General features: G+C 34.4%; 1 protein-coding gene across 1 annotated transcript; it reads left to right on the plus strand.

Moving 5' to 3' along the window:
* The first annotated feature begins 2,826 nt into the window (after positions 1 to 2,826).
* On the plus strand, positions 2,827 to 4,263 carry LOC140884713 (F-box protein At5g07610-like). Its single transcript, XM_073291557.1, has one exon. It carries the CDS (start codon positions 2,899 to 2,901, stop codon positions 4,150 to 4,152), a length of 1,254 nt encoding a protein of 417 aa, XP_073147658.1. The 5' UTR covers positions 2,827 to 2,898; the 3' UTR covers positions 4,153 to 4,263.
* Positions 4,264 to 14,880: the final 10,617 nt, after the last annotated feature.

Below are 14,880 nucleotides of genomic sequence, written 5' to 3' on the forward strand. Positions count from 1 at the left end.
ATTTTAAACCGCACAACAGCCCAAGCATCATAGTTTGATCACTCAACCTAATAGGGACAATTATTGCACCACAACAATAATTAATGAAATCAAACATAAATGAGACAATCTCGCACAACAAACACATATATAATTGTTTTATATTTGGGTTTTGGTCTTTGGGGCATTTCTGTACATTTTGGTAATACACAGGTAAAAGAAACATGACCAGCTGTATTCAGCATGTGTACAAACATTTCCAAACAGCAAATTTATAAGGTAGAGGATTTATTAGCATATATTTATTTTATTCAGGGAGTTATATGCCACTTTCACCTATTACGGGAGAGCCCTATGCAAATCTCCCCACTTAATAATATTTTTAATGGAAAATGACATATATCACCCCAGTGAAATCTCGAGTTTGCTGATAAGTCTCTATAAAAGTTTTGAGCAAGTAGCCCCAGTGATTCTATATATGTTGCATACACACTCCTACCGAATAAAAAATAACTAAACTGCCCTTAAATGACTTTTTATGAACTCTTTTATCACCCTTTATTGAAAATTTAAATTAAAATATCAATGCATTAACTTATATTTTTAATTATGTTTATTTATATAATCACTTTAATTAATTTAAATATTAAATTTTTTTTTAAAAAAAGTAAAATTACTACTTAATTTAATGTAATAATACAATTTATTATTAAAATATATTTCGCGTATAACAAATATTTAGGGGTGTTCATCGGTCGGTTCGATTTTAATTTGTCCAAATTCGGTTCGGTTTTCCGGTTTTCGGTTAATGAATAATGTAATCCGAAGTCAAACCGTTTTAGTTTGGTTCGGTTTTGTACTATAATGGACCGATTTATACGGTTCGGTTTAGTCGGTTTGATCAATAATACATAACACAATAAAATGTAAAGGTGTTCATCAACCGATTCTATTCCGTTTTCGGTTTTGTATTTCGTTTCTTTCGGTTTTAGTTTTAGAGATATATAATCCAAGATCCTAACCATTTTTATTCTATTTGATTTTGTTTTCTGCCAAAATTATTCGATTATTACGGTTAGTTATTTCGATTTTGATAAGTAATATAAATATATTGTAAATATAATATGTTATCATTTTTTACATGATTTCTTATAAAAAATTTAAAAGTACAGTTTAAATGAATTACATAAACAAAAATCAACTAAAAATTACGTTAAAAAACCATCAATTAATTAACTATGAATTAAAAAAATAACAATAAATTACATAAATAACAATCAACTAAGAATTATTTAAAATAATTATACATTCACTAAATATTATCTCATAACATATATATAATATAAATATAAATATAAATAAAATTATTAATTTAATGAATTTTGATTTTTTTCGATCGGTTCGGTTTTGACATATATAATCCAAAATCGAACCAAATAAATTTCGGTTTTAAGAATTATATCCGAATTACAAAATACGATCGGTTCGGTTCGCGGTGTTTGGTTTTTCCGATTTGGATTTTCGGTTGTATTCGAAATTTGAACACCCCTACAAATATTAAGATAAAATAATTATATATAATTTTCATAGTTATTTAACTAAAATTGGATTATTTTATTCAATATAGAATTATAAAACAAAATTAATTTAATTATTTATTTAAGTATGGTATTTTTGTCATTTTTTAGCTGGAAGGGGTGTGCATGAAATAGATCTAGAATTACATAGGGTTATTGGCTCAAAAAACTTTCATAGAAAATTATCAGCAAACCCGAGATTTCACAGGAGTGATATATACAATATTTTCTAGTGTGTAGTATATTTTATTGGATAATAGTATATTTTATTATAAAATATAAGATATTTAAAAAATGAAATATTAGATAGATGATGTGGTATGATAAACTCACAAATATTTGGGAGAAATATTCTCACTACTGTGGGTGCTCTAAGCACACTAGAATATCTCGCACATTAATTAAATAGTATTTACACTGATGACAAGTTGGTATGGACATCGATTTTCCAGATTTTATAAATTGTTTTTAATCTTTATTTGTAATTTTCCATTTTATTTATTTTAGTTTTTTGAATTAATTTGTTTCCTGATTTTTAATTTATGAGTACAATTTTTAAAAATCGAAAACTTTTAGTTAGGATAGCTGTGGGTATTTAGAAGAGGATGAATTAATACACCGACCAATTTTTTTTCTACTTGAAGTAATAGTTCTCATCTGTGTATAGTAGCGAAAAACCAATCTCGAACTTCGGAGGGCAGTAGACTACTGGAATAGTGCAACACTTAGTGAAACAAAGCATTACAAAGAAAATTAAAAGATAAAGAGCACAAAGACTTTTTTTTCTTGAAGTTCGAAGGATAAACCTTTTTTACGTCCCTCATTCTTTTGTTTTCAGAAGATACGACATGTATAAACTCACTTCAGTCGTATTTATCTTTGCCTAACGAAACTCCTAACACTTAACACTTTGATAAAATGAAAGGATTCTGGTAAAGACTTTTTCAACATATTACAAGTACTCGTGCTTTCACAAAAAAATACTGGCTTACAAAAACTTGTGAGCAACACAATAGCACAAATGATCCTCTTCATCAAATAGAATTTAATTTGAATGTGTTGAAATGTGTTTTGCAGTAGCCTTGTAAAATCATGATGGTAAGTTCTTCATTACAAAGATATTCGAGAGAGAGATGTATCATAACACATTAACAATACTTTAGTATAGTTTATTAAATAGATTTTACTTTTAAGTAGAACGATTATTCATGTGAACCATTCTCTAATTTAGAATATACGATTATCATAAATATAGTTGGCCTACCAAAACTAATAGTTGGACTACAAAAATTCTAAAGAATAATAATTAAAAAGAAAATAAAATATTATTTAGTTTAGACTGATGTTTTACTTGAAACCGGATAATGTCATCACAAAACAAGACGACATGGAAACCCAGTTGGCATTCTCTCCACATGATGAGATCAAATCTGCAGAAATGGTGGCATCCACTGTTGATCTCTTATCTGAAATCTTGCTCCGCCTCCCAACAAAATCAGTAGTTCGTTTCAAATTAGTTTCCAAACGCTGGTTTCATCTCATCAGTGATCCAAGATTTTGTCAACTCCTCAATCCCAATCCCAATCCCGCAGTCGGCCTCTTCTTGCCCCTTTCCGCCTCGAATTCCGGATACGAATTCGTCCCTTTCAGTTCCGACAAGTCTTCTTTCGAATTCGTCAAGAATCATCTACCTTCTGGGGTGATCAGAATCTTGCAGTCTTGCAATGGCTTGATGCTTTGTTGCAGAAAGATCAGTAGTGATGATGATCCCGAGTACTTTGTTTACAATCCCACCACCAAGAAGCACTCGTGCATCCCAATCCCACCGAAACCAGATTATGAAACAGATCGTGGGATTTCGAAAAGAATCCGTGGGATCAACTTGGCTTTTAATCCCGTCGAGTCGTTTCGCTACAAAATTGTCTCTGCCTGCTCATTTGACTCACATTTCTGGATCGAAGTTTACTCGTCCCACACCCGCTGTTGGCGGGTGCAAAGCCTGCAGCCCTTCTCTTCTTCGGCGGATTTCGAGCGAGGCGTGTATTGGAACGACGCCGTACATTGGATGGATACAGACGTTGATAACGCAAGGCCATTGTACTTCAATGTCGGAACCCAAACACTGAGCAACATGCCGAAGCTGCCTCTTGCATACAGCAGACACTGTAAAAGAGATCACTATTACTTCGGAGAGTCATGCGATCACTTGCATTTCATCGACATGCGCGGCCCGCAAGTGAAGCTGGTCGTTCACGAGCTGAAAAGGGATTATTCGGAATGGTTCGTCAAGTACCGGGTCGATCTTTCGGCGGTCGTGGTGGCTAATCCTGTGATGGCTTCCATACGGGGGGGCGACCCCATGTTCTGGGGAGGATTCGTGTACGAGGTTTTGGCTGCGGTACGAGGTGAGGAAGAAGGGGACTCGTTCTTGGTTTTGAGGATTCCAGGGAAAGTCGTGAGATACGACATTGTGCTCAAGAGTTTCCGAGACTTGGCGGAGACGTTGGAACGTGGAATTATTGTTCGGTCGAATTCTTTCAAGTACCCAAAAGTTGGTGGCTTTCAGTATATTCACTCTCTTTGCTCATCTGCTTGATTTCATTTGTTTTCATAAAATTATTTGACCACATGCGGTGATTATATGTTTCAGTATATATATATATATATTGTTTTTGTAAGATAAGCTTGCCTTGATTATTATGTTTAATGAGCCTCCAAGCACGTCATATAATTGACAACAATTAATTTGGTTAGTGCTCTGTGAGCAACATGTATCCCATGATTTGGAAATCTATTAATTTGGATCAATCAGAACTCGTCACGCTAGCCACAGGATATGGATAGCATCGACAGTTCCGTACATGATATGTAGCAAACTCGAATTAAAATGATAGATTCATGGATGAACATAGTATTAATTAGTCGCATTATTGTACTAATTAACTTGTGGGGCCGGGGGACGATAAGAAAGGAGGAGATGGGGGCTACTTGGAAAGGTGCTTAAATATATAGTGGCTGTCAGTTTTTCTTATTAGAGAACCAATGATTTAGATTCGGGTTATTTTTATTTTTAATTTTAAAAAATAAAAATATTTCAAATTTAATATCTGCCACAGCGGATTGCAATCTGCTCATGTCCGCTGCCAGCATCAGCACATGTGCAAATTGCAAGTCCCCATGTGCAACATTTTTGTTTTTTTTTTTACTTTTTCGTTTTTTTTTTAGTTTTTTAATTAGTTATATAATTAATTATATTTTATAAAATAATTATTTATTTAATACCTATGATATTTTTTCTTAAAAATCTAAATTTTAATTCTAATTTTTGAATTCTAATTAGGATAACTAATTTTTTTATAAATATAACTTACCACAAAAAAAATTACTTTATATCATAATTTTTAATTTAAATTTTATTTAATAAACCTAAATAACATATTAATATAAATTTATTTTATATCATATTTTTTAATATAAATTTTATTGTTTTATTAAAAAATTGGTTAGCGGAGTTATAGATTTATTTTAATTCGTTTAGATCTCTACAAGTCCTTTAGTTCTATGGATAGATCTAGAGGATTAATTCGGATATATTCGGGTCGGTTCGAGTTCACAATTTCCGAGATGATTTCGTTTCGGCTCGATTTCGGGTTGAAAAATTTTCTAATAGCATTTTTGCATCAACTCGACTCGAATAAATATGAACTAACTCCTCTAAATTTATCTACAGAACCGAGGGACCTCAACAAATCCAAACGAATTAAAATAAATATATAACTTTTCTAACCAAAAGTTAAGTTTAAAATAGAATTTATATTTAAAAAATATAATATAAAATAAATTTAATGAAAATATGTTTATTTAGGTTAAATATTTTTTTATAAATATATCTGACCAAAAAAATTTTATTTAATCATTCTAATTTTTTTAACCGTAAATTTTTTGTTTTGTTTTCTTAATAATTTCTCAGCCGGTCATCAAATTCGAAAATTAGAATTAGAATTTATATTTTTGAAAAAAAATATTATCATACTAATACTAAATAAATAATAATTTTACAATTTTATAATTAATTTTACGAAAACAAAAACAAACCAAAAGGGAAAAAATAACGTTGCACATGGGGACTTGCCACAACGGATTGCAGTACTAATCTTGCAATTCGTTGTGGCACACATTTAATTTGAAATAAATTAATTTTTTTAAATTAAAAATAAAAAAAATCTTTATATTCCGATGGAAAGCTTTGAACCAAATTTGAATAGGAAAATAACGATGAATTGTTCAACAATCAATCATATTACGAAATTGGAAAAATTGATTTTTTTGGTCCTCGGTATCTTTCTTAATGTGATTTTGTTTTTCTATGCTATCAAATTTTATTTTTAGTTCGTTATTTTTCTTTTGTTTTGCTATTTTTTTTAAAAAAAATTTACCGCTCAAATAAAACCATTACATTGCTGATATATTTTGGTTAGCATTTCTTCAAGTGATGAACGGATCATTGTTTTGAACAACTTTACACTCGTTAACACAAATTCTTAAGCCAATTTTATTTCAATATATTATCAAAAATGAAAATTACATTACATTACTTTTTTTTTTTTGAGTTAGGGAGAAATTATCACAACTGAATCTCGAATTCAAAATCTGGTTTCATACGTGAAAAATTGGTTCCAAATGAGGTACACATCATAGGCTATATTACTTAGATTTTTATTAATACCTATTGAATTTGATAATTGTTGCAATGTTAAGAACGACAAAGATTTGGGTGAGAAAATCGTATTGAAGCCCACAGGGATATAGGCGAGTTGGTAAGGCCTGAGGTGACATGGGAAGAGATTCTCCAGTGTTGCGGGTTGGATTCTCTTGTGGAGCATATTCCCTGTTGAAATATTGCGGGGGTATGCTCTGGGAGTTGGACCATGTTGCTCCATCCTACAGGTCTCTGCCTTTCGTGCAAATCCTTCGATTTAACCTTCGCATGAGCCAATAGGCATCTAACTCATATGAAATGAGTTCCTCTTCGGGGTCAAACCTTAAAAGAGAAAATCGTATCGAATATTTGTGGAAAATTGTGCTCATACCAATTAATCCTTGTATATCACATTTTATTTGTTTAAAAGTTCAATCAATTTATTCCTTATATATATAAATTAAAACATCAGCCACTCTATAAATACATTTTTTAATAAAAATATGATGCTAATTGAAATTTTAAAATACTAAAAAAGAAACTAAAAATCATTTTTAATGAGTATTTAATGTAGAATTTAAATTTTATTTATTAAAAATTGTTATTTCTTTAATGGGACAACCAAATTTTATGATTTTCTCTTATCTAAGTGTAATAATGTTATATAAAAAAATTATAATTATACTTTTAAACTTGCCACAATAGTGTGTTTAAAAGTTAATAAATACAATTCAATTTAATATTTTAAACGACGAATTAAATAAATTATTTTAGCATTTCATTTTTTTTACCATATGTTTGTCGTGCTGCTATTCAAATATTTAATAATTAAATCGCGTTATATATAATTTTCAATCATATTTCATTATTATTAAGTATTTTAAAATCATTGATATTCATATATAAATCACAAAATAAATTTCAAATTTCTAACTTTTGAAATGGGAAAAAAAAAAAAGAAAAAGAAAGGAAACTAGAAACTAGAAATATTATTACTAAACAGAAGGGAGATCGTTTGTCACAACGGAATTTAACCACCTAGGGACCGGAGATGATCATGCACGCGTCGCAGTTGTTAAGGTGTCCATCTAATTCGATTTAATCGACTCAGCCAAATTCGAAGAACAACCCAGAGAATTCCCAGACACAAATCACAGAGATTGCTCAAGCAAGAAAATTAACAAATTCAATACAGAAAACTTAAAGCATAAGAATTAAGAACACCATTTACGTGGTTCAGCTATAACCAGCCTACATCCACGGGAGATCGCCACTTCTTATTAATGAACAATCCAAGATTTGATACACTTCTCCAGTCGAATAACAAAGAAAAGAAGATTGATACAGATTTACAAAATTACAAATTGAGCTTTCAATTCCTCAATCACAGCTGCAATCTTGCTTCTTTCTTTCCTTCGATTCCCAGTGAGTGTGAACCTTGTTGGTCTTCAATTTTTTGGAAAATTGATTCTTTAACGTCTCTCAATCGTTTTCTCTGATCTCAACTTGTATCTGTTGTATCCCTCAAAGAAGAAAACTGAATCCGTTATAAGGCATACGCCCAACTCCACAACGGCTAGCACATTGATGGGCTTCCTTTTAATAACAAACCATATTTAGGCCCAAAAAATTAAATCATGGTCAGTGACTTAATTCTTGCATTAGGCCCAACAATACTATTTCCCTCCCGAGGCCCATACATGATCAACTGGTTTGAAAGAAACACCTCTACAAATCTTCACCTTGACTGATAACCATAGCTGATCTCCATTCCTCCTCCTTACTGATTACTTCAATTCCACTGCTCCAATCAAGTCTAAGAAAAGCTTAAACTTTGAATGAGGCAATGTCTTCGTTAGAGCATCTGCAGGATTATCATTTGTACTGATTTTTCAATTTTGATTTCACCTTTCCCAATTATGTCTCTTACAAAGTGGTGCTTTACGTCTATGTGTTTGGTTCTTTCATGGAAAGTCTGATGTTTTGAAAGATAGATGGCACTTTGACTGTCACAATGAATCACCACTTGTTCTTGTTTCAACCCAAGTTCAGTGATCAACCCTCTTAGCCAAATTGCTTCCTTTATAGCTTCTGTCAAGACTATATATTCTGCCTCTGTTGTTGAAAGGGCAACCACAGATTGAAGAGTAGCTTTCCAACTTATAGCAGTCCCAAACATTGTAAACACATAACCAGTTAAAGACTTCCTCGTGTCAATATTTCCAGCATAGTCTGAATCCACAAATCCTTCCACTGGTTTCTGTCCATCTTCTTGTTTCTGATACAACAGTCCAATGATTTCTGAACCCTTTAAGTACCTTAATATCCACTTAAGAGCTTCCCAATGTTGCAACCCTGGGTTTGCCATGAACCTGGAAACCACACTTATAGCATGAGTCAAGTCCGGCCTGCTACACACCATAGCATACATTATGCTGCCCACTCCACTTGCATAAGGAATGGATTCCATTTCCTTCTTCTGATCATCATCTGTAGGAGATTGATCTGATGACAGCTTCATGTGATGTTCAAGTGGTGTGATAACAGATTTTCATTCTTGCATACTGAATCTCAATACTACCTTAGCAAGATAATTTCCTTGGCTTAGAAACAGATTTCCCTTTTTCCTGTTTCTCTGGATTTTCATTCCCAATATCTTCTTGGCCTCTCCAAGATCCTTCGTGTCAAATTCAGAGTTCAATTCTTCCTTTAGCTTCTGAATTCCAGCCTTGCTTCTACTTGCTATAAGCATGTCGTCTACATATAATAAGAGATATGTTTTTGTATGATCCAGCTCTTCCTTAAAGTAGACACATGTGTCATAGCAGCTTCTATGAAATTCTATGTTCTTCATGAACTCATCGAATTTCATATACCACTGCCTAGGACTTTGTTTCAAACCATAGAGAGACCGTTTAAGCAAACAAGCTTTGATTTTATCACCTGGAATTAGATAGCCCTCAGGGGGTTCCATGTAAATGGTCTCCTCTAAATCACCATGAAGGAAAGCTGTTTTTACATCCAGTTGTTCCAGCTCTAGATCCATCTGGGTGACTATTGCAAGTATCATTCTTATGGAACAGTGCGTCACTACAGGGGAGTAGATCTCATTGAAGTCTATCCCTTCAATTATAGAGTAACCTTTGGCGACTAATCTGGCTTTGAACTTGACTCTATCTGCTGTTGTAGAGTCTTCTTTGATCTTATAAATCCACTTACAACCTAGGATTCTTTGATGTTAAGGTTTATCAACCAATTCCCAAGTTTTGTTATACAACAGTGAGTCGAGTTCTTCCTTCATTGTCAACTTCCACTGATACTTGTGTTTTCTTTGCATTGCATCTTTACATGATGATGGTTCATCATACTCTACTTGTTCTGCTGTGCTTAAAGCATAAGAAACCAAATTTGCATCTGAGTATCTGATAGGGAGCTTAATTTCTCTTCTTGGCCTATCCCTTGCTAATCTGTAAGATTCAAGGTTGGTTTCTGTTTGTGGTGTGATAGATTCAGTAGACTCCTCTTGATCTGATAGATGTTGAGTTTCACCTTTTTCCTTCTCCTGTAGCTCCACCTCGACTTGAGTATCATTTAGACTTTCATTTGATGTTTTAATCTCGGCTTTCCTCAAGTCATATCCCATTCTTGTTTCATCAAAAGTCACATCTCTTGAATTGAAACACCTTGGTCCATTTGGCTCCAAGTTCCAGAGTTTGTACCCTTTAACTCCATCTGGATATCCTATGAAGATACACTTTAGAGCCCTGGGTTCCAGCTTGTCTTGTTTGATGTGTGCATAAGCAAGGCAACCAAATATCCTCAAGTTTGTATAATCAGCTGTTGTGCCTTTCCAAAGTTCAAGAGGTGTTTTGAAATTTAGGCTACTCGAGGGACTTCTGTTTATCAAATAAGTGGCAGTGGCCAAGGCTTCACCCCAGAAAGTCTTAGGAAGACTTGCATTCAAAATTAAGCATATTACTCTTTCCAGAAGTGTGCGATTCATCATTTCTGCCACTCCGTTTTGTTGAGGTGTGTATGGTACTGTATAGTGTCTTGTGATCACTCTTTGAGTGCACAGATCTTTGAATTCCTTGGATAAGAACTCCAAGCCATTATCTGTCCTTAAGAGCTTGACCTTATGTCCTGACTTATTTTCTGCCATTTCAATCCATTCCCTGAATTTTCCAAAAGCTTCATCCTTTGTTTTAAGAAGGTAAGTCCAAACCATTCTTGAATAATCATCAATGATTGACATAAAGTATCGGCTACCTCCATGAGTGTGAGTTTTAGAGGGACCCCAAAGATCAGAATGTATATATTCTAAAGGGCTTGTAGCAGTGTGCTTTCCTTGGCCAAACTTAACTCTCTTAGCTTTCCCTAGAATGCAGTAATCATAGAGGTCTAGCCCTTGTAGCTTATCTCCACATAGAAGTTCTCTCTTAGAAAGTTACATCATACCTCTTTCACTCAAGTGACCAAGTCTCATATGCCATAGGCTAGACTTGTCTTGAGCTTCATGAATAAGAACTGAACCTCCTATTACTGTCTTAGCTTGAAGAAAATACAAAGAATTCACCCTCCTGCCTTTCATGACCACCAACAAACCTTTAGACACTTTAATCACTCCAGCTTCAGATTTGAAAGAGTATCCGTTTGATTCCAGTGTACCTAAAGAGATTGGATTTCTCTTTAGTTCTAGTACAAACCTTACATCCTTGAGGATTCTGTTTGTTCCATCATGCATTTGCAACCTGATAGTTTCAATTCCCTTTACTTTGCAGGACTTATCATTCTCTGGTAATACCATACCTTGATCTGTTTCTGTCAATTGTTCAAACCAAGACTTTACTGGGCACATATGATAGGTACAGCCCGAGTCTAGTATCCAAGCATTTTTCATCTCATTATCTGCCACTACTAGAGCTTCTGTTGTGTCATATTCATCAGATACTAGAGCCACTTCTCCATTATCATTCTGTCTTTCAAACCATTTCTTCTTTCTTTCTGGACAGTCTCTTTTAAAGTTTCCTTCTTTATGAAAAGTGAAGCATTTATAACTTGTTTTTCTCTTTGATCTTGGCCTGGTCTTGACAGACCTTTGCACCCGTTTTTTTGCTCTGCCTCTTACATTAAGTCCTTCTCCCAGAGTCATTCCAGTAAGCTGAATCTTCCTCTACAACTCCTTTGATTTAATGGCAGATTTTACTTCTTCCAAAAAGATAGTTTGATCTCTTCCATACAACATAGCGTCCTTAAAGTTTTCATAGGACTTTGGCAGAGCATTCAATAGTATGAGAGCCTTGTACTCATCATAAAGTTTCACGTCTACATTTTCTAAGTCATCCAAGATCTTGATAAAATCATCAATCTGGTCCTCAATGCCTTTTCCATCCTATATCTTAAAAGAGTAAAAGCGCTGCTTCATATATAATCTATTAGCAAGGGACTTAGTCATGTATATAATTTCCAATTTTAACCACATAGCCGATGCAGATTTCTCCCTTGCTACTTCCCTTAATGGCTTTTCTCCCAAACATAGAATGATTGCACATTGAGCTTTCTCCAATATGTCATTCTTTTCTTTATCATTTAAAGAAGTCGACATTTCCTCTTTAATTTTCAGAGCTTCTCCTAACCCTTGTTGAATCAAGATTGCCTTCATCTTGATTCTCCACAAAGCAAAGTCATTCTTTCCGGTAAACTTTTCGATATCGAATTTCATTGACCCGAGCATGGTTCCTTTTATTCCCACAGACGACGCCACTGTTAAGGTATCAATCTAATTCGATTTAATCGACTCAGCCAAATTCGAAGAACAACCCAGAGAATTCCCAGACACAAATCTCAGAGATTTCTCAAGCAAGAAGATTAACAAATTCAATACAAAAAACTTAAAGCATAAGAACCAAGAACACCATTTACATGGTTCATCTATAACCAGCCTACATCCACGGGAGATCGCCACTTCTTATTAATGAACAATCCAAGATTTGATACACTTCTCCAATCGAATAACAAAGAAAAGAAGATTGATACAGATTTACAGAATTACAGATTGAGCTTTCAATTCCTCAATCACAGCTGCAATCTTGCTTCTTTCTTTCCTTCGATTCCCTGTGAGTGTGAACCTTGTTGATCTTCAATTTTTTGGAGAATTGATTCTTTAACATCTCTCAATCTCTTTCTCTTATCTCAGCTTGTGTCTGTTGTATCCTTCAAAGAAGAAAACTGAATCCGTTATAAGGCATACGCCCAACTCCACAACGGCTAGCACATTGATGGGCTTCCTTTTAATAACAAACCATGTTTAGGCCCAAAAAATTAAATAATGGCCAGTGACTTAATTCTTGCATTAGGCCCAATAGTATTATTTCCCTCCCGAGGCCCAATACATGATCAGCTGGTTTGAAAGACACACCTCTACAGCAGTAATTTGGTTGGAAACAGAAGCTTCCGGAGCTATAGAAGCAAGAAACTTCACCATGGTGATCGAGAGAATTTGATTCCAAAATCCATCCCTGAGATTCAAATCTATTGGCTGCTATACAACCCTCAAATATATGGCTGGCTAGGGATAGAATTGGTTGGATTGCAGAGAAAAAAGTTCCCCTGGCCAATATCTGTTCGCCAAGGCTAAAATATCGACCGCTTCAGTTGTACGTAGTAAGTACACATGAACACCCTCTTGTTACGGGCTTGCCAAATACTCCAAAGGATCATAGAAAAGCTAGCTAGCTAGCCACAACTACATTTCTTCCATTATCCACAACCCAACAAAAGAGGTCAAAAAGCCGACCACCTTTGAATCGTTCAAGCTCCAGCCATATAGCACATCTTTTCCGAACATCAATGGCATTCTTGCATTTCCAGAATGCATGATTTCCGATACCTGTTACAAATAGGATATAGCTGAACTCCTCAAGAAAGAAGTTGAAACCGTGCTGGAATTGCATCATTCAAAGCTCTCCTAACGTGAATTTAACTTTATTAGGCATATGAGCTTTCCATGTAAGAATTTGTGAAATATAAGGTGATAAGAGAAAAATTATTGCATATATGATATTGAAGATGTACGATATATATATAACCACTACTACAAAAGAATCAACCATTGATTGTAATTGATTCTGCCTAAGAGGAAAATAATCCTAATTGATTCACAATGTGATTTATTTACGTAGATACAAAGATTGGAATCCGGCATAATATTCAGTCACTGATCGACGCACAGTGACGTCTCCAGCCCAATCGACATCACAAAAACCAACTAATTAAATTCACATCATTTTTAGAAGGAAAGAAAAATCCTTGTCCAGGTGAATTCTTCAAGTATCAAAGCAAACGATGGACTGCATCTAGATGGGTCCGTCTAGGTTGTTGCATGAATTGGCTAAGTATGTTAACCGAGAAAGAAATTTTCGACCTTGTTATTGTTAAATAAATCAACTTTCCCATGAGTCGCCGATAATGTGTAGGGTTTTTGAGTAAGCTGCAACCCTCGGTAGGAGTGAGTTTTAAGGATTGCTGCATGGGAAACTTTGCTGGTTTTGCGCCAAGTAACCCTGCTTCTTGGAGAATATAAATAGTGTACTTGCGTTGATTGATCGAAATTCTCATCTTTGAACGAGCTATTTCAATCCCATGAAAATATTTTAGCAATCCAAGATCCTTGAGCTTGAAACGGGATGCAAGAAAGGCTTTCACATTGTCAATGGCCTCTTGACTATTCCCTGCTATGATCATATCATCGACATATAACAAAATAGTTGTAAATGAGATTCCACGCACCTTGATAAAAATAGAATGATCAGCCTGCGACTGTTGCAAACCAAAGTGAAGCCGACATACAAGTGACTCCCTATGTCGATGGAAACCCGGAGGAGGATGCATTTATACTTCCTCGGTTATATCTCCATGTAAAAAGTCATTTTGGACGTCCATTTGATGGAGTTTCCAATCATTAATAGCGGCAAGAGCAAGGAGACACCAAAAAGTGGTGAGTTTGGTGACAGGAGCGAAGGTTTCATGATAATAAATACCTTCTCTTTGAGTGAATCCCTTGGCTACAAGAAGGTCTTTGTATCGCTCAATGGTGCCATTAGAATAATATTTGATCTTGAACAACAATTTGCATCTGATCGGACGATGTCATGAGGGAAGGGGCATGAGAGACCAAGTATTGTTTGCTTCTAATGTTGAAATTTCGGCCTCCATTTCTTCAATCTATTTAGTATCCTTACAAGTCTGCTCATACATTTATGGTTCTGATATACAAAAGATGTTATGGGTAAAGGAACGATAAGCATTGGAAATATTTGAGAATGACACATACCTGTATAATGGGTGTTGTAGTAACCCGATTCCAAAAATAGGCGATTAACTATCTAAGCATGTTTAGAATGGTTAAAACATAATTAAGGAATTCTCGGATGAGATTATTTAGCAAAAAATCGGATTCAGGACCTTCGGAAATGGTCCGGAGGATTTCAAGTTCTTGAGCAGTTCAGAAGATCCGAACTTGAGCTAGAAACAGTTCGGTGGTTCTGTTCCCTTCGGAAGCAAGATTGGAGTTCTGTAGCTTTGGACATTTTGAAAGCTCTGATCCTGAGTTTAGAATATCCGAAC

The sequence above is a fragment of the Henckelia pumila genome, chromosome 2 (genome assembly GCF_033568475.1).
Source record: "Henckelia pumila isolate YLH828 chromosome 2, ASM3356847v2, whole genome shotgun sequence".
Taxonomy (NCBI): Eukaryota; Viridiplantae; Streptophyta; class Magnoliopsida; order Lamiales; family Gesneriaceae; genus Henckelia; species Henckelia pumila.

Excerpts from the sequence above, each read along its gene's own strand:
- LOC140884713 (XM_073291557.1), top strand. The coding sequence starts at position 2,899 with ATGTTTTACTTGAAACCGGATAATGTCATCACAAAACAAGACGACATG.